At 46.6% G+C, this 17,926-nt stretch overlaps 1 protein-coding gene and 3 pseudogenes across 1 annotated transcript; 2 read left to right on the forward strand and 2 right to left on the reverse strand.

Annotated features, from left to right (window-relative positions):
* The first annotated feature begins 1,731 nt into the window (after window positions 1–1,731).
* LOC136535535 (probable potassium transporter 9) lies at window positions 1,732–3,149 on the forward strand (annotated as a pseudogene).
* A 184-nt stretch (window positions 3,150–3,333) lies between these two features.
* Window positions 3,334–8,335, forward strand: LOC136540417 (uncharacterized). Its single transcript, XM_066532428.1, has 15 exons — window positions 3,334–3,712; window positions 3,815–3,912; window positions 4,019–4,119; window positions 4,221–4,299; window positions 4,525–4,585; window positions 5,565–5,611; window positions 5,725–5,817; window positions 5,984–6,074; window positions 6,404–6,452; window positions 6,639–6,755; window positions 6,831–6,978; window positions 7,133–7,225; window positions 7,320–7,388; window positions 7,780–7,822; window positions 7,916–8,335. The coding sequence occupies exons 1-15, from the start codon at window positions 3,655–3,657 to the stop codon at window positions 8,014–8,016; spliced, it is 1,248 nt and encodes a 415-aa protein (XP_066388525.1). The 5' UTR covers window positions 3,334–3,654; the 3' UTR covers window positions 8,017–8,335.
* A 535-nt stretch (window positions 8,336–8,870) lies between these two features.
* LOC136540418 (G2/mitotic-specific cyclin C13-1-like) lies at window positions 8,871–11,816 on the reverse strand (annotated as a pseudogene).
* Window positions 11,817–15,353: 3,537 nt separating this feature from the next.
* Window positions 15,354–17,470, reverse strand: LOC136540419 (putative pentatricopeptide repeat-containing protein At1g02420; annotated as a pseudogene).
* Between the last annotated feature and the right edge of the window lie 456 nt (window positions 17,471–17,926).

Here is a 17,926-nt window from a genome sequence, read left to right on the forward strand (position 1 = left end):
CACAGATCCATGCGTGGGATGCCATCAGCAAGCACCGTCACCTCCCGTACCTGTCTGGTTGTCTTCCCGGCTCTCCTGCTGGTGGCCGAGAATGCAGCTGCTGCAACGGAGGGTTGGGTGCAAACTAATCCGCAAGGGTTGCGCCGAGTGCCCCCCCCCCCCGGCGCTGGTTGGGTGTTTGCCTGTGCTTGTTCTGGAGTCAAAACTAACACATGGCGCATCTGAGTTAGTTCTAAGTTTCTAACTAGGATCAGCGATGCTTTTTCCTGAACCAGAGGTACAGTGCCTCATGTTTATATGTATTTGCAATCATGTACTGCTTTTCACAAACATGATTAATATTTGATCGCTAATATATCATGAGATTCTATGTATACCCGGGCACTCAACTAGTGCCGAGAAAAATGTGTCATCGACGTCTACAAATGGAGAACTTTTGCTTAACCAATGGTTACGGTTCCCAAGTGCGCATCATCACATGAATTCCTTGCTCAAATCGTACAGTACCATCCAGATCCAGTGTTTTTCCAGATCTCGCCTTCGTCCAACTCTAACAGAGTACTCCCGCCGGAATATCCCAAACTCCAGCTGGGATATTATCAGAGGCTTTTAAATGTGTGCCATTAAAAAAGTTTGTACTTACACACAAGTCATTAAAAAAATTAACCACACACAGGTGCCACTGCTCTAAACTTCTTTGCCTTATAAGCCATTCTGTTCGTGTTTCGTTTGTTTTTCGCCGTTTGACGTGGGACAGGCCAGTGAAATTGTCCATATTACCCCCAACTGCCGCAACCTCGGCGCGTCCTGTGGTTGTTTTGATTGCAGAGGGAGCCGTGGCGGACGCTGCTTCTGCCGGCGTACCAGAGCCTCGGCGTGGTGTACGGCGACCTTAGTATCTCGCCGCTGTACGTGTACAAGAGCACCTTCGCTGAGGACATCACGCACTCGGAGGGCAACGAGGAGATCTACGGCGCCCTCTCCTTCGTCTACTGGACGCTCACCCTCATCCCGCTCCTCAAGTACGTCACCATCGTCTTGCGCGCCGACGACAACGGCGAAGGTACGTACGTGCGTCGGCCACCGCTAGCTGCAGCGTACACCCTGACCCTACAGTGCAGCACCACCAGCCAGCTCTGTTCCAATCATCTCTTCTCTCTCCGGCATGCCCACAGGAGGCACGTTCGCGCTCTACTCCCTCATATGCCGCCACGCCAATGTCAGCCTCCTCCTCAACCGACAGGTCGCCGACGAGGAGCTCTCCACCTACAGGCTGGAGCGCCCGCCCCGAGGCCGCCGGGAGGTCCGGCATCAAGGCCTGGCTTGAGAAGCACAAGAATCTGCACACAGCGCTGCTCGTCATGGTCATGATCGGCACCTGCATGGTCATCGGCGACGGCGTCCTCACGCCCGCCATCTCTGGTACGTACAGTCGGCGTCGCTCACCTTTAATTCTCTGTCTGTCCACCATGCCTTGCCTGCTACTTCGTCAGAATTATGCTGACGATGGTTCACTTTCAGTTCAGTTTCTGATCGACCTCTCTGCCTTTTCTTCTCCCTACTTCTTTTAGAGTGGATTAGAATGGACCACTCCAAAACATGTGGATTGAGATGAATACATGTGCATCCAAACAAAGCCTTAGTGTGTAAGTAAATCTGAACTCTGAATTGATGAAGTATGTCCTTTTTTTCAGCTTGCTTTCACTTCTTTGATGTACCCTTCACTGATCCTGGGATACATGGGCCAAGCTGCTTATTTGTCCCAGCACCATAACCTTCACGCAAGCTACCAAATTGGATTCTACATTGCAGTTCCTGATACGCCACACTACTACATGGTTGGTTTATTCTCACATCACACTACGCTTTCAGAGTTTTAGACATTCACAGGCTTTTGCCTCTGTGATGAATGCAGAGAGTGTAAGATGGCCGGTGCTAGTGCTGGCGATCTTGGCGTCGGTGGTCGGCAGCTAGGCCGTCATCAGCGGCACGTTCTCCATCATCAGCCAGAGCCAGTCTCTAAGCTGCTTCCCCAGGGTGAAAGTCGTGCACACATCTGACAAAGTTCATGGCCAGATATACATCCCTGAGGTCAACTGGATCCTCATGGTCCTCTGCATTGTTGTCACTGTTGGTTTCCGTAACACCAAGCACATGGGAAACGCGTCTGGTGAGTAGAGTATCTTGCTTTCCTGGCACTGATGATCATGTGCAGAAAACTGATCCAATCATATACCTGAACTTTTGCTTCTGAATTGTTGTGCAGGCTTGGCCGTGATCACGGTGATGCTGGTGACGACGTGCCTCATGTCCCTGGTGATCATGCTGTGCTGGGACCGGTCTCCATGACTGGCCTTCGCCTTCTTCCTCTTCTTCGGCTCCATCGAGGCGCTCTACTTCTCGGCGTCGCTGATCAAGTTCCTGGAAGGCGCGTGGCTGCCGATCCTCCTGGCGCTCATCCTGCTCGCCGTCATGTTCGTGTGGCACCACACGATGATCAAGAAGGACGAGTACGACATGCACAACAAGGTGACCCTGGAGTGGTGGCTGGCGCTGGGCGACAAGCTGGGCATGGTGCGCGTCCCGGGCATCGGCCTCGTCTACACCGACCTCACCTCCGGCGTGCCAGCCAACTTCTCCCGCTTCGTGACCAACCTGCCGGCGTTCCATCGGGTGCTGGTCTTCGTCTGCGTTAAGTCTGTGACGGTGCCGCACGTGCTCCCCGCCGAGCGCTACCTCGTCGGCCGCGTCGGCCCGCCAGGCCACCGCTCCTACCGCTGCATCGTGCGCTACGGCTACCGCAACGTGCACCAGGACGTGGACTCCTTCGAGATGGAGCTCGTCGGGAGCCTCGCCACGTTCATCAAGCTGGACGCGTTGTTCCGCTGCAGGCCTGCAGCGACGCCGGCGGCGGCGAGCAGCGGGACAACAGCTACTACGAGCGCGAGAACGCGCTGACAGTCATCGGCAGCAATCCGCTGCGGCGCCACATGAGCCTGGGCTACGACGAATCCCACGTCCACCGCCGATGGTAGTATGGACAATTTGACTAGCTGATCCCACACCAAACGGCGAAAAACAAATGAAACACGAACGAAATGGCTGGTAAGACAAAGAAGTTTAGAGCAGTGACATCTGTGTGCGGTCAATTTTTTTAATAACTTATGTGTAATTATAAATTTTTTTAATGACACATGTGTAAAAGCCTCGAATTATTATGTGCAATCTCAGTCATCCGCCACGTTCCCTGACCGTTATCATCGGCACCCATAGAATGAAGCTCCCGCTCTGCCCCTCGGCCACGGGTATCCGCGCCAGTTCAACCCCGCGCCCGCACCCCGGTGCGGCACGGATCCCCACCGGGCGCAGCGCACGACCTCCACAAGTCAGAACGGCCACTGCCCGGAAATCGCCCGCCTCCGCTCCGCTGCGCTCACCACACCAACACACACGCTCCTCCCGCCTCGTTGCTCACCTCGTCCGACGTCTGATCGGCATCGCCTTCGCCTCCGCTAAAAAGACCCGCGGTCCACGCTCCCCTCCAAATCCCATCCCATCGCCATAAATCTCGCCACGCCGTCGCCCGCGCGCGTCTCTCCCTTGTCCCTTCCCCCCACCACTCCGCCACCGGCGCCGAATTGAAGCAGAGCAGCCATGGCCGGCTCCGAGCAGCGCATCGTCGCCGTCATCATGGTCGGCGGCCCCACCAAAGGTTAGTGCTGCTAGATCTGCGCCGCGCCACCCCACCCCGGAATCCCTCCTCCCTCTGCCCTCTCGTCTGATCGGTTCGCTCTGGTGCTGGTGTCGGGTGCAGGGACGCGGTTCCGGCCGCTGTCGCTGAACGTGCCCAAGCCGCTCTTTCCTATCGCCGGCCAGCCCATGGTGCACCACCCCATCTTCGCCTGCAGCCGGGTAAGCCACCAATTCCTGCGCTCCCTTGTCGTTTGTGGAATTGTGGTGCTTGTATGGTTCAGTCTGCGGCTCGTATGAAACAAGCTTTTGGATCCCGTTGCTGCAGATCCCCAACCTGGTACAGATATACCTCATCGGGTTCTATGAGGAGCGGGAATTCGCGCTCTATGTCTCGTCTATCTCCAACGAGCTTAGGATCCCTGTCAGGTTCGTTTCGTGCCCTGATGATGTTTGTTTCTGCTGTGTTGGGCTGGGTGCGCTAGGGAGATTTCAGAGCCGTGCCATTGACAGGGTCTCGCCAATTTTAGGTACCTGCGAGAGGATAAGCCTCACGGGTCAGCTGGAGGGCTCTACAGCTTTAGAGATTACATCATGGAAGACAGTCCGGTAATGACTTTGTGCCATATTGTCAGCTTGAATTGGAAATTGGATATTTCTAAAGCTGCAGTAATGCAGTGGATTGCTTCATCCACATCTTTTTGAATAGTGTGCTTATTCATAACACATTCAGTGGCTGGGGTTTGTAGGAATCTACTACATTGATATGCCTGTTGGGTGAAGAAAGTTTCATCCTCTAAAAGTTGGTTACTGTTTTTGCTTCCCGTTTTGCAGTCACACATAGTTCTGCTGAACTGCGATGTCTGTTCTAGCTTCCCCCTTCCAGACATGCTGGGTAGGTTGCCAAGTAACTGAAGCATACTCTTCTATCTCGTTGGTTCGATTTATCAGTTTGGTGATGGTGTTTCATGATCTTAGACACAAGCATGGCAAGTGTAATAATTGAACATCATGAGGTTCTTCTTTGCTTTGCTGTTTAGAACGAATGATAGCATGTCCACTTGTCATCAAGGTCATGTCTGACATTGTTCTTGTTCCCCTGGTGGGGTTTAGTCAGAGTAAGTGGAATGGAAGTGTAGTGGTTGGTATTGAATCCGAAGCTGAGCTTGTCTTTAGTAGCTTGTTTTTGGCATATTCATGGGTTACATCTAATAGAGATTGCATCCGCCTCTAATCTACGGTATTCTATGTAAGGTCAGTAAAATTGTGCTGTTCAATTTGTGCTGTGATGAGTGTATGCTTTAAAGTATTGTTAGTATAGTGCACAGACAACAATGAAATGATCGACCATTATGTGAATCAATGGTAAATAAGTCACTTTCAATTTTAAGTGTTCTGTACATGGACGCTTCACTCCAAAAGAGTGTTTTAAAGATAATTTAGATGTGCTGATTTACTTTATCATTGGACGATAAGCTCTTTTTCACAAAAGGGTAGACTTTACATCTTCATTCATCCAAATTCTTGGGTTTCTATCTCTGACATAATTGAGAGTATGAAACAGATATTTTAGCTTCTGAGTTTTTTTTTTTGAAATATTGATAGAAATCAACCGTTTATTCCCAGATACTTTGTCAATCCTTTTTTCATCACCTTTCTATATTGCTTCACAATATGCATCTGAACTTTTATTGTTTTCCACCTATAGTTTTGTTGATTAGAGAAATAGGAGATATAAGTCAAACTTGTCCAATAATAGTAAGTGCTACACTTTTTAATAAGCACCTTTTGTTGTAAGATATGAGATAACTCCATCTGCATAGCTTCTTGTTGGATACCAACAGCTAAATGTATCACTGTTTTCGTCATTGTAGAGGCCCATAAAAAGTATGGAGGAATGGGTACTTTACTAGTCAACAAGGTATGCTAATACTATTCCAAAATATCGCAGATTAATCCTGTCTTTCTCATGCATAATTTGTTACTCTTAACATCATCCCACTTTTAATATTCTATGCTAACACTTTTAATCAGGTATCTGCAGAGTCAGCAAACCAGTTTGGCGAGTTGGTAGCTGATCCGGAAACAAACGAACTGCTACACTATACGGAAAAGCCAGAGACTTTTGTGAGTGCAGTTCTGCTTTTTGTTGCTTTATTTGCTCGTCTATGTTTTCAGTTGAGCCTTTGCATGCCATGTTTGGCTCTGAAATCGATTGCAGTTTTCAGAAGTAATGGCTCTCAATGAGTAATTGGCATAGCTGATAGCAGTAATGCAGTTTATCTATATGTAGGTGAGTGATCTCATAAATTGTGGAGTATATATATTTACTCCCAATATCTTTAGCGCCATTGAGGATGTCTTAAAACAGAAAAAAGACAGAGGTATTGTCCCCTGTTATGTTACGACGTTTTTCCTTTGAAACATGTGTTATTGTTTCAAACAAAACATTCTTCGTTTATTCTATTGCTTCAAATGTCAACTTCTCTTAACTGAGTAGATGTAAATGCCTTCTTTACTTTTGATACAAGTCACTTGGAAAAATTTTATTTGCTTTGCCTATATTGAAATTCGTAATATTAATTCTGACGTGGATGCTCTAAAATGTATTACATGTAGCAGATATTCTAACTCGGTCTTCTAGTCCCCTTGATTGACAGTTTATTTTACCATCACAAGTTTAATCCCTTTAAATTTAAATGCTACATTTCAGCAAATTTGCGGCGTGTATCTAGCTTTGAAGCTCTTCATTCAGCAACCAAGTATGTATTTGTGTTATATTCTTCATGTTTTTTACAAATCTTGTTTGGCCTGCAGTTATCCCCTTTCTCTTCACCATTATGTGGAGATTCTTCCAGAAACTAGCTAGTATATAATTGATAGCACTGCCATTAATTCAACTACAAAGTATTATTATTATGTAGACCTTATAAGCTTAATATCAACAGGGCGCTTCCACCAGACTTTGTTAGGTTAGATCAAGACATTTTATCCCCTCGAGCGGGAAAGAAGGAGCTGTACACATACCAGACGCTTGATTTTTGGGAACAGATCAAAACCCCAGGGTATACAGATTTTTTTTTCATGTTTTTTTGTAATATATTGGAATTTCTGACAAATCATTTCTTCATCTTGAGTAGGATGTCTTTGAGATGCTCTGGGTTATATCTTTCTCAGTTCCGCCGTACCTCTCCTCATCTTTTAGCCTCAGGAGATGGCAAAAGAACTGCCACTATTGTTGGCGATGTGTATATCCATCCATCTGCCAAGGTGCATCCTACTTCAAAGGTAGTGTCTGTTTCATCTAACTATTTTGGTCAGATTATGATGGATCATACTCAGTTGGTGGTTGTTGTTGACTGACAATGAAGTGCTTAAAGCTTTTAATAGAGGAATCTATTTAAGAAACAAAATGTAACTAATCATGTAACTCTATAAACAGATTGGCCCCAATGTCTCTATATCAGCAAATGCGCGCGTTGGAGCAGGTGCCAGGCTTATCAATTGCATAATCCTGGATGATGTTGAAATTATGGTTGGTTTTCTGTCTCTGTACGAAGTGATAAACCTCATTTAGGAACATGAATATCTCATTGTTGTATTCTCTTTCTTTTTTGTTTGTGTATCAGGAAAATGCTGTTGTTATACATTCAATTGTGGGGTGGAAGTCATCCATTGGAAAATGGTCACGTGTACAGGCAAGCTTTTCTCTTTACCATTTCATTTTATTCACTTCAAATTTAATGAATCCTCATTCTGTATGAAGCTTAAAAACTTTGCCTTATGACTCTTTGTCAAGTTCAATTCAAGCAGCATGACTGCATGAGCAATGTCCTAGTGTTACATTGTTAATTTTTTCTCTGCCAAGGTTATGCTTCTGAAATCTGAACAGTTCAGCACATCTAGTTTTCTTGAATCGAAGTTTGATAGTTCCAATTGCAAACCTAATACATTCCATGGTGACATTTGAATGCAAATAGTTTAGTTATGACAGTCAAAATCGGTGAGACTGTGCATGCCTGCATGGTCTACTCTTTTTCTTGGCACATCAGCTGGCTTCATGTAATGAAACTTTTGTTCTGAATTCAGGGCGAAGGTGATCACAATGCCAAACTTGGCATTACTATTCTTGGTAAGACCCAAACTTCACGATTTGCTGTTGCCTTCCACATTTTTTTTTGGGTGAAAATTTCGTTTCTGGAATTGACATCCTATCTTAACACAGGTGAAGCAGTTGATGTTGAAGATGAAGTAGTTGTAGTTAACAGCATCGTGCTCCCAAATAAAACTCTCAATGTCAGTGTCCAAGAGGAGATCATCCTATAATAGCTTTCATTTTTTTTATCCCAAATAAGGTCTGAGTACCAATCACATAGTTTATGCCTATTCGTTCTCACCATGTAATCTTCCATTAGATTGATATTATTAGTTTGTATCTATACCCATCTTGCAGCATGTCACTGCTCAATAGACTTGCTATGCTACTTTGGTTAGCGAGTGTGGTGATGTAAAAAAATGTACAAACAGGTGACACCATTTTTGTTGAGAATGACTGAATGAACACTAGGTGATGTAAAAAAATGTAAAATGCGAGTTCAACTGCGTGTTGTATTTTTTTTAACCAAAGAGCATGAGCAGTTGAGCACTACTCTATCACACAGGAGAAAGTTGTTGCAAACTCAAGGGGCTCAGGAAGTGAGCGTAGCTTCAAATTCTCTCTTGGCTTGAATTTGGATGTCAATTTTCCTGTTTTCTCTTCTTAATGAAAAACTGCCAGGGCTCAACACTTGAGCTTAGTAGGGGTCTCTAAGGCATCTATTCTCTCTCTTTTGTAAGGACGAAGATCTATACCGGCGGTTGCGTTTTTCAATAAAAAAAAATCAGGCTGCTGTTCTGTGCTCTCATGGCGCAGCAAGGTCCTTTCCACTTTGCGTTTTAAAGAAAAGGTACAAAGGCATATTTACCAGAACCTTGGTCGTATCGCTTGTCCAAGATCTCAGACTCAACAGGTAATATTATCTTCAGTCTTGCTACTATAATGTGAACTAGTACGTAGGCTAAGTTAACTGCCATTCAGATAACAAATGCCATACTGTTATCAGTGCTTTCAGAGCACTAATTGTTGGGTAAAACGTGCAGACAATGCTAAGAAATAAGCTGGCTTTGCATTATATATATAATTTACATGTGATGGGTTAGTGCTAACTGATAACTCCTGTACCAAAAAAAAAAAAAGCTTTCAGTTGCACATTGTACCAAAATACAAATGCCACAGCCCACAGCATTGCCAATGGGATGGAAACTGTGACACCAGTACCACTGTACCAGCAATCTACAACGCTGGGCATGGCACATTTCCGACCTACCCTTAAATTATCCTACCATCAAACTATTTTCTGCATCGCCTGCAGCATTACTGCAAAAACCATTCTCCAGAGTCCACACTTCACTTATGGCAATCTTCAAGGAAAGATGTAGGGATTTCACGTGGTGAAGCCATTGTCGACACGCACCCAAACTGTAAAATGTTCAAGCAAACAGAGTTCAACAGAATACAAAATGTAGATTAGAGCAACAAAATGGAGAGAATGGATGTACCTTGGGGTCCTTGTACTTCTCTCTGATGGCTTCCTGGTCTGGGCACCTTATTGTCAACTGCAATTCATGTATGACATAAATGGATTTCTGCAGATCAAAGACTTTATACCCCGTGTTTTGTTCAAGTGTCAAGTTCTGCAGAATTATACACACTAAAATCAGAAAAGAGAACCACACACACTGATGTAAGAAAAGCCTACAGCTCAGATACACCCCCGGTCCCAAAAAGTGCGTCATCCTTTTTTTTTTTTTGCGTCTCTCTTATCTAGGTACAACTGTAGTATCTGTTCATGACCAGATACACACACCAACACCACACACACTCACACCCACACACACACCTCAAGTACACAAACAGATCCTACAACTACACCTAGATTCCAAGATCGCATCCTTGAAGAGATCACCGAAACCATCCCAGGCTCCGTAGACGACGGGCGCGTCGTAATCCCTTTGTAGCTCCACGCGAGAGAGACCCTGTTAAACTGGGAAAAATCCCGGTGGGAAATCATGGGTCGAGCAGAGCTCGAACCCACGACCGGCCGCTGCATCATCAGCAGCTTTGCCACACGAGCTACGGCTCGTTCCCAAAAAAGTGCGTCATCCTAGCTATGAATCTGGACAAATATTTGTCTAGCTACTAGAATGATACTCCCTCGTTCCAAATTATAAGACGTTTTGGCTTTTCTAGATACATAGCTTTTACTATGCACTTAAATATACAGCTTATACACTATGTCTAGATACGTACTAAAAGGATTGTATCTAGAAATGTCAAAACGTCTTATAATTTGGAATGGATGAAGTATTTTCTTGGGGGGCGGAGGGTGTAGTTAGCAAGAAAGGCCATGTTGTCTTTACCCAAGGTCGAGTCTTTGGGTGGATTGTGAATCTGGCTACAAACAGGCATGCAGCAGCAAGTACTGAGGGTAGGTAGCTTATGCAGTCATAATCCAGCAAGCTCAATTCCGCAAGGTAGCAACACATGGACTCCAGTTTTCCTCTGTTTATACTCTGTATTTCAATTAAAAAAACAGATTATAAAAGAAAACATTAAGAGAAGTAAATGCACGTGCTCCAAAGTACCACTTACATTGCCTCCACGATACGAAGCTATGAATTTCCTAAAACAGACAGTTATCTAGCATTAGACTCTGAACTTTTTTTAAGTCCAATAGGGCATAATTCTCATATGGTAAGCATTTTACATACAAAGGGAAGTTAGTCAAATGCTATTCTCAAAAAAAACTGATGGAGAAGACATACCGTAGAAATGTTGTTACAGTGGGACCCCCAATCTCAAACCTAAGAGATTTCAGTAAGTCAGCCTCCATCTTCACCACCTGTGTTGCATACAGAATAGAAGTGTGTATCTATCTTCTACGGTTCAGAAGAAACTATGCAATTGAAAGTTCAGCTGAAGAAAGGCTACTTGCTGCTTGGTGTAAGTGTCATCCGTGATATCAGTGTATCTGTTCACCTTCATCTTAGAAGACTCAATTTCTTCATACTTGCTGCGACATTCGAAATATGCAACTCAAAGAGTAGTTTTAAAAGATGAACAAAAGGGAGGAAACAAACAGTTTAGTCCCCTACGTAGCAACGAGCATTGCAGTGACACCCAGTAGTTGCAGCTTGTCCCGGGTAACGACATTCGTTGTGAGGAAATGGCAAGGTGAAGAGTTTCTGCGTGAAGCTTGAATTCCTCAGCAACCTCCACCAACCAGTCGACAAGGACAGCCCTCATTTTGGGGGAACCTAGGCATCACAAGTCACAACCTCTAGACAGCAACGTCCGCTACAGCTGCAATACGCAACATCCTATTTTTTTAACCACTGTCCACTTACCTAGCCAGCAGCAGCTAAAAGCACATAATTCCGACTAAAATCAAATTGGCCAGATCTCAGCACTCAAGCGTACAACGTGACCACGCCTACGAAATGGCCCCATTACATCATCTACAACTACGATCACACATTCACAGCCCAAATCAACCAAGCCGTAGAACAAAACACGCCCACGCGCAGGTTCACAGACCCAGTGGAAAGGGTGGGGCTGTCGAGAGGTTCTCACCTCCAGGGACCGGAGGTACCGGTCGATGTCCCCGACGTACGGCGCGACCGCCGCCTTCGCCGCTTCGGCGCCAGGCGGCCTCGGGTCCAGCGGCCGGCCCACGTCGGCCCCGCGAGCGGCGTCTTCGGCCTCCTGCCGCTTCCTCGCCTCCTCCGCCTCGGCCTCCGTCCGCGCCGCCTACCGCGTCCTCGGCTTGGACGGCCGCGGCGCCGAGCCGTGGTTCGTGTTCGGTCCGGTGGACGTGGGGAGCTCGGCCAGGGCCTTGCGCTTCCCGCGCGGCCTATTGAGAGGCGGCGCCGAGTGCGCGGAGTTCTCCTTGCTCTCCATCGCCTCCGACTCCGGCCTCCGCCTCCAGACCCTCATGCTGCTGCCGACCGACGGGATGGCCGCGCGGATTCGTTCCTCCGATTGCCTTGGCTTTCCACTGGGGTTTGCAGGGTTTGGTTGGGATCGGGCGATGAGTGAAGCGCCTGCGTTCGTTTGGGGTCTTGGGGAAGCTTGACGCGGTTTGAATTTTGAGATGGCCTTAATGGCGGGCATCTGCTGGGCGAAATGTTAGTATCACTATCACACACATGCAGTCACGTAGCCTGGTGTCACCGACTCGTGGGACCCCATACGAAGCAAATGCGAAGCGTGAAAGTTCTGGAGGGATCCTGCAATTATTCCACCCGGAAATATCGATTTGACAGGTGCCAGTGCTACCGGCTGCAATTCTTCGGCCCTGTTCCAAATTTTTCAAGATTTTTCGTCGCATCGAATTTTTGGACGCATGCATGAAGCATTAAATATAAATAAAAAATAAAACTAATTATACAGTTTAGACGAAATCCACGAGACGAATCTTTTAAGTCTAATTAGACTATAATTGGACACTAATTGCCAAATAACAACGAAAACGCTACAGTGTTGTTTTGCCAAAAATTTCGACAACCAAACTGGCCCTTCGCATTTGTGCAAAACTGCAAACTCTGTGCTTGTTTAGTTCTCAAAAAGTTTCTCAAAAAGTGCTACAGTAGTCATCATATTAAATCTTGCGATACGTGCATGGAGCATTAAATATAGACGAAAAAAACTAATTGTACAGTTTGGTTAGAAATCGCGAGACGAACGTTTTGAGCCTAATTAGGGCCTGTTTAGTTCCCAAAAATTTTTGCGTAGTACCCATCACATCGAATCTTACGGCGCATGCATGGAGTACTAAATGTAGACGAAAAAAACTAATTGCACAGTTGGGTGAGAAATCGCGAGATGAAACTTTCGAACCTAATTAGTCCATAATTAGACACTAATTGCCAAATACAAACGAAACTGCTACAGTAGCCAAAAACCCAAAAAAAATCATCTAAACGCGCCCTTAGTCCATGATTGAACACTAATTGTCAAATAAAAATGAAAGTGCTACAGTAGTCAAATTCCTAAATTTCGCGAACTAAACACAACCTCGGACGATCTGTGTGGATGTGATTGTGTCGCCGTGTGCATCGCACTCCACGACACGAAGATACAGCATATTTGTTTCGGCTTATTCGCTCGTATCTAACTTATAATCCACGGTTTAAACAGTGTTTTTCTCTCACACCAAACCAGCCAGCAATACTTTCAGTCATAGTTTATAAGCCAATTCAGCCGAAACGAACAGGCTGACGGTGGACATCCATGGAGATGTATTGAAATGGGCCATAAAAATAAAGGTCGTGCGAATTGACATAATGCTATTACGTGACGTTGCATTTTTTCGATGGTATTTTACGGGTGGCCAAGTTTTGATGGTATTTTTCGGATATGGCGATCTTTCAGTGCTATGAGACCAATTTTCTCTACAAAATACAATCCATTGAGGTGGAGAAGCTGATACCCTATCATCCGAAATTTGAAAAACTGCACGACTAGCAGCCTGTTCGGTTGGCTGGTTCGTATCGTTGCTGGTTCGTGAAGAAGTACTGCTGGCTGGTTTGTGTGAGAGAAAAATACTGCTCCGGCTGAAAATTTACGATCGTTTATGACAAGCCACAGCCAAACGAACAGGATGTAGGCTCATTCCAATGACAGTTTCATTAGTATCATTTATCATTTAATGAGGTAATACATCAATATAGATGGATGATGTGGCACATAAATCATGAGAGAAAGTAGATAAGTTTCATATGGATGAAACCCGCGCACATTGTTTTTTTATCGAACACGCAGGAGAGTTACGTATCATTATATTAATAGAAGAAGAGAGAGTCATACATAGACCCAAGCCCCACCCCCCACACCCACTGCTAGTACTACTTCATGAGAACTAAATCACCGGTTTAAGGGGGTGTTTGGTTCCTACAGAAAAATTTTAGTCCCTGTCTCATCGGATGTTTGGACACATGCATGAAGTATTAAATATAGACGAAAAAAATAACTAATTGCACAGATTGTGCCTAATTTGCGAGACGAATTTTTTAAACCTAATTAGTGCATGATTTGACAATGTTGTGCTATAGTAAATATGTGCTAATAGCGGATTAATTAGGCTTAATAAATTCGTCTCGTAAATTAGTCTCCATCTGTGTAATTAGTTTTATAATTAACTCATATTTAGTTCTTCTAAATAGCATCCAAACGCCCGATGTGACATGGACTAAACTTTAGTCCAGGAAACCAAACACCCCCTAAAACAAAAGGAGGACCTGACAACTACATCAGTCCTTCAAACTGCTCCTCCAGTAGTGAGCAGGAGATCCCCTTGGCTCCTGCTATGCTCCACCAATAGGGCCTTGTTTAGTTTCTTCCAAACTCTCAACTTTGGCACTACCCAAAAAGAAGATTCCCCGTCACATCAAACTTGCGGTACATGTATGGAATACTAAAAGTAGATGAAATTAAAAACTAATTGCACAGTTTGGTTGTACTTTGCGAGACGAACATTTTGAGCCTAATTAGTCAATGGTTGGACAATTATTATCAAATACAAACGAAATACTACAGTGTCGCTACAGTACATTTTGTCAACTTTACACATCCAAAGTTTGGCAACTAAACAAGGCACAGGCCTCTTCCCAAGCCAAAGCTAGTACTGTATTTACATTTGGGGTTGCACCATTGAAAACACAATCATTTTTGTGCCACCAAATGCTCCAGGCTCCCAAAATGACTAGAGAATTTAGATCCTTCCTCAAATCTCCACTAGCAATGTTATTCACCTTTCTCCACCATTCATCCAAGGACTGATCAGAAGGTTGTGGAGTAAGTGATGCAAAACCAAAATGCAACAGGAGGGAGAACAAAAAATCTCTTGAGAATACACAGCCCACAAGCAGATGCTGAATATTTTCTTCCTGTTGATCATAGAGAAGGCACTATTCTAGATGAGGGAGCCCCCTTCTTGCCAATCTATCTGCTGTCCTACATCTGTTGTGAGCAAGTAGCCACATAAAAAATCTGCATTTAAGGGTGCCCAGGATTTCCAGATTCTCTCATAAGCTTCAAAGGAGACTGCTCCCTAAAAAAGGGTATTGTAAGCACGTATTGGAAACTGAATGAAACTCCACTTAACATGCTCAAATAGTTCACATATTAGTAAGCAGGCTATAGTAAGCAGACTATAGTGCTGTGACCGGAAGGTCCCGGATTCGAGTCACGGTCTCCTCGTATTGCACAGGCGAGGGTAAGGCTTACCACTGACATCTTTCCCCAGACCCCGCATAGAGCGGGAGCTCTCTACACTTAATACACCCTTTTTTTATTATTAGTAAGCAGGCTATAGTGCTCGTCCATCAAATGGATCTTTGGTAAAAAGAATCCATGGCATTGATGATATATTTATTATAGTATAATTGGAGTAACGAATTATCGCCCTGTTCGTTTGGCGTATAAGGCGTACTTTTTCAGCCAACGAACAATATTTTTCTCTCACAATAAATCAGCCAACAGTACTTTTAGCCATGGCTTATCAGCCAAACGAACAGGGGCATATGTCATTGTTAGCTTATCAGCAACACCAGAGCAACGTGACTAGTAAGTTTTGGTGCGCAAGGTAAATCTTGATTCTTGAAATTTGAAATTTTTCAGGGAAGACACCCGAGTACAGAACTCAGAAATATCCAAAGTACTTTGTCGATCAGTTTTTTTTTTTTTTTTGACACTAGCTCGTGATCGAAGGGCGGGCCTGGTGCAAGCGGTAGAGTCTTACCGCCTGTGACCAGAAGGTTCCGGGTTCGAGTCGCGGTCTTCTCGCACTGCATAAGTATGTTTATCCTTCTAAATGCAATATTGCTGGGATTTTGCTCTCAACCAGAAGCACCTCTCAGCGTCCTCCAATTTCCCCTTATCACACATCAGATCAAACAGCACATCTGATGCCAACATGAATGATCCAAACTTGTTGCTGAAAAAATCACTCCAAAGCTCAACCATTGGATGAATCTTGAAACTTGAAAACTTTCAGGGAAGGCATCGGAGTACAGAACTCAGAAAAATCCATAAGTGTTGATCTAGTCAACAAAATAATTTATTGCCATTAATTCACGATCGTCATCATCCAAATGTATGCACTAAGCTGCTCTCGATATATCAGCATCAGCTGCATCACCATTGCTAGGCCTGCTTTCAACAGAGTGTTGGACTCTTTGACAATCTTCAGGTGCCAGTCGACCAAATTGTGCCATCATTTCAGTTAACCTGGCAATTGATTCTTCCTGCTTGGCAAGCTGCATAAGTATCTTTATCCTTCTAAACGCAACATTACTGGGCCTTTGCCCTAACTCAACCATTTGACAGAAGCACCTCTGAGCGTCCTCCAACTTCCCCTCATCACACAGCAGGTCAAACAGCACATCTGACACCAGCGTGAATGATCCAAACCTGTTGCTGACCATATCACTCCATAGCTCAAGTGCCTGTACCACCTTCCTGTACCGGTGGCACAACCTGATAATGAACATGCAAGACTGCGTGTTTGGGAAACATCCTTCAGACCGCATACGCTCATATAACCGCCATGTGCTGCCAACGTCGAAAGCCCAGTAATAGCACCTGAAGAAAAGGTTATAAGTTGTGGGATTCGGCATCAGTCCCTTTGAGGCCATTTGATCCATCAGCGCGAATGCATCTCCAAGCCTCTTCGCTATAACAAAATTCCTGTGTTGTATGCAGGGACATCTGGGTAGCACCCTAGCTCATGCATCTCCTTGAGCAAATCTTTTGCCTTGTCAGGTTGGCCAATCAACCCCAGCCCACCAATCAAGCTTGTGTAAGTGATAATATCAGGGGAAATGTCTTTCTCCCGCATTTCGTCGAGCAGCTTGTAGGCCTTCTCCACGTCCCGGTTCTTGCAGTGGCAATCGATCAAGCTATTGTAGGTCACCAGGTCGGGCTCCACCCCGAGCTCCCGCATCTCGGCGACGAACGCCTCGGCGTCCTCGGCCGACTTCCAGCCAGAGAGGAGGATGTTGAAGGTGTGGCGGTTCACCCGGAACTCGTACTTGAGCGCGTGGAAGACGTTGCGCGCGTCGGACATGCTCTTCTCCTGGCAGAGCGTGCGGAGCAGCGCGTTGAAGAGACCGGCCGGGTCGACGGCGCGGAACATCCGCGCGAGGCGGCGGAAGGAGGCGACGGTCTCGTGGACGGAGCAGACCTTGGCGACGCGGCCGAGGACGATCATGGCGGTGCGCGGGGTGACGGCGTCCGGGCAGATGCGGCGGGTGGTCGCGAGGAGGTCCCACATGTGCCGGAACCGGCGGGCCCGGCCGAGCACGTAGAGCGCGGTGTCGATGGCGTAGGACGACGGCGCAACGCCGCCGCGATCGGCGGCGAGGGAGAGGAGCGAGAGCGCGCGGAGCGGGTCCCCGTGCGCGAAGCGGAAGCGGCGCATGACGGCGTCGAGGAGCGGGGACGAGACCGGGACGGCGGACGCCGCGAGCGCGGACTCCATCGCGGACAGCGTGGCCGCGGACGTGACGATGCGGTACACCTCGCCGGCGTCGGCGTCGGACGCGGGGCCGTCGTGGATGGCGGCGGCAGCGGATGTGGCGGCGGGCGGAGGCGGTGGCTTGTGCAACTTGTTGGAGATGTATTGGAAGAGCCGGGGCGCAGGTTTGGGCGGCATTTTGCGCGATCGCGAGGGGGACGGTGGTTCGCGGGTATTTGGCGTCGGCGACGCGGAGGCGGAGCGGCTTCTGCTGCAGCGGCCAGTCCGGCACCCGGCAGCTGCAGGGGAACTGAGGAGCAGAGGGGACTATACTTTACCTGTAGCGGGCCAGCTGGAACTCATGATGGGTTCAAATTTGCTGGGCTTCTTTTTGGGCCTCGCCGCCCCGCTGGTGAAATTCTTCCGGGCCTTGTGCGGATATGGGCTTCCGTTCTGCGCAGCACCAAACCTAGGATTGGGTTGGGGGTCGACTTCGACGGGCGCTGCCGCTGATCGGCATTGATAGGCTGACGGCAGAAGTGAGTACGAATAGGACCGCCGCCGGCCGGTGCACGCGTCGCCGTCACGATGTCGACATGATTTTCACTCATCCGGTGGCTGCGTTCCATATATAAAGTGAGCGCAGTTTTCTCCACTCCTTTGGTATCCAGATGTGCCCA

The sequence above is a fragment of the Miscanthus floridulus genome, chromosome 2 (assembly GCF_019320115.1).
Source record: "Miscanthus floridulus cultivar M001 chromosome 2, ASM1932011v1, whole genome shotgun sequence".
Taxonomy (NCBI): Eukaryota; Viridiplantae; Streptophyta; class Magnoliopsida; order Poales; family Poaceae; genus Miscanthus; species Miscanthus floridulus.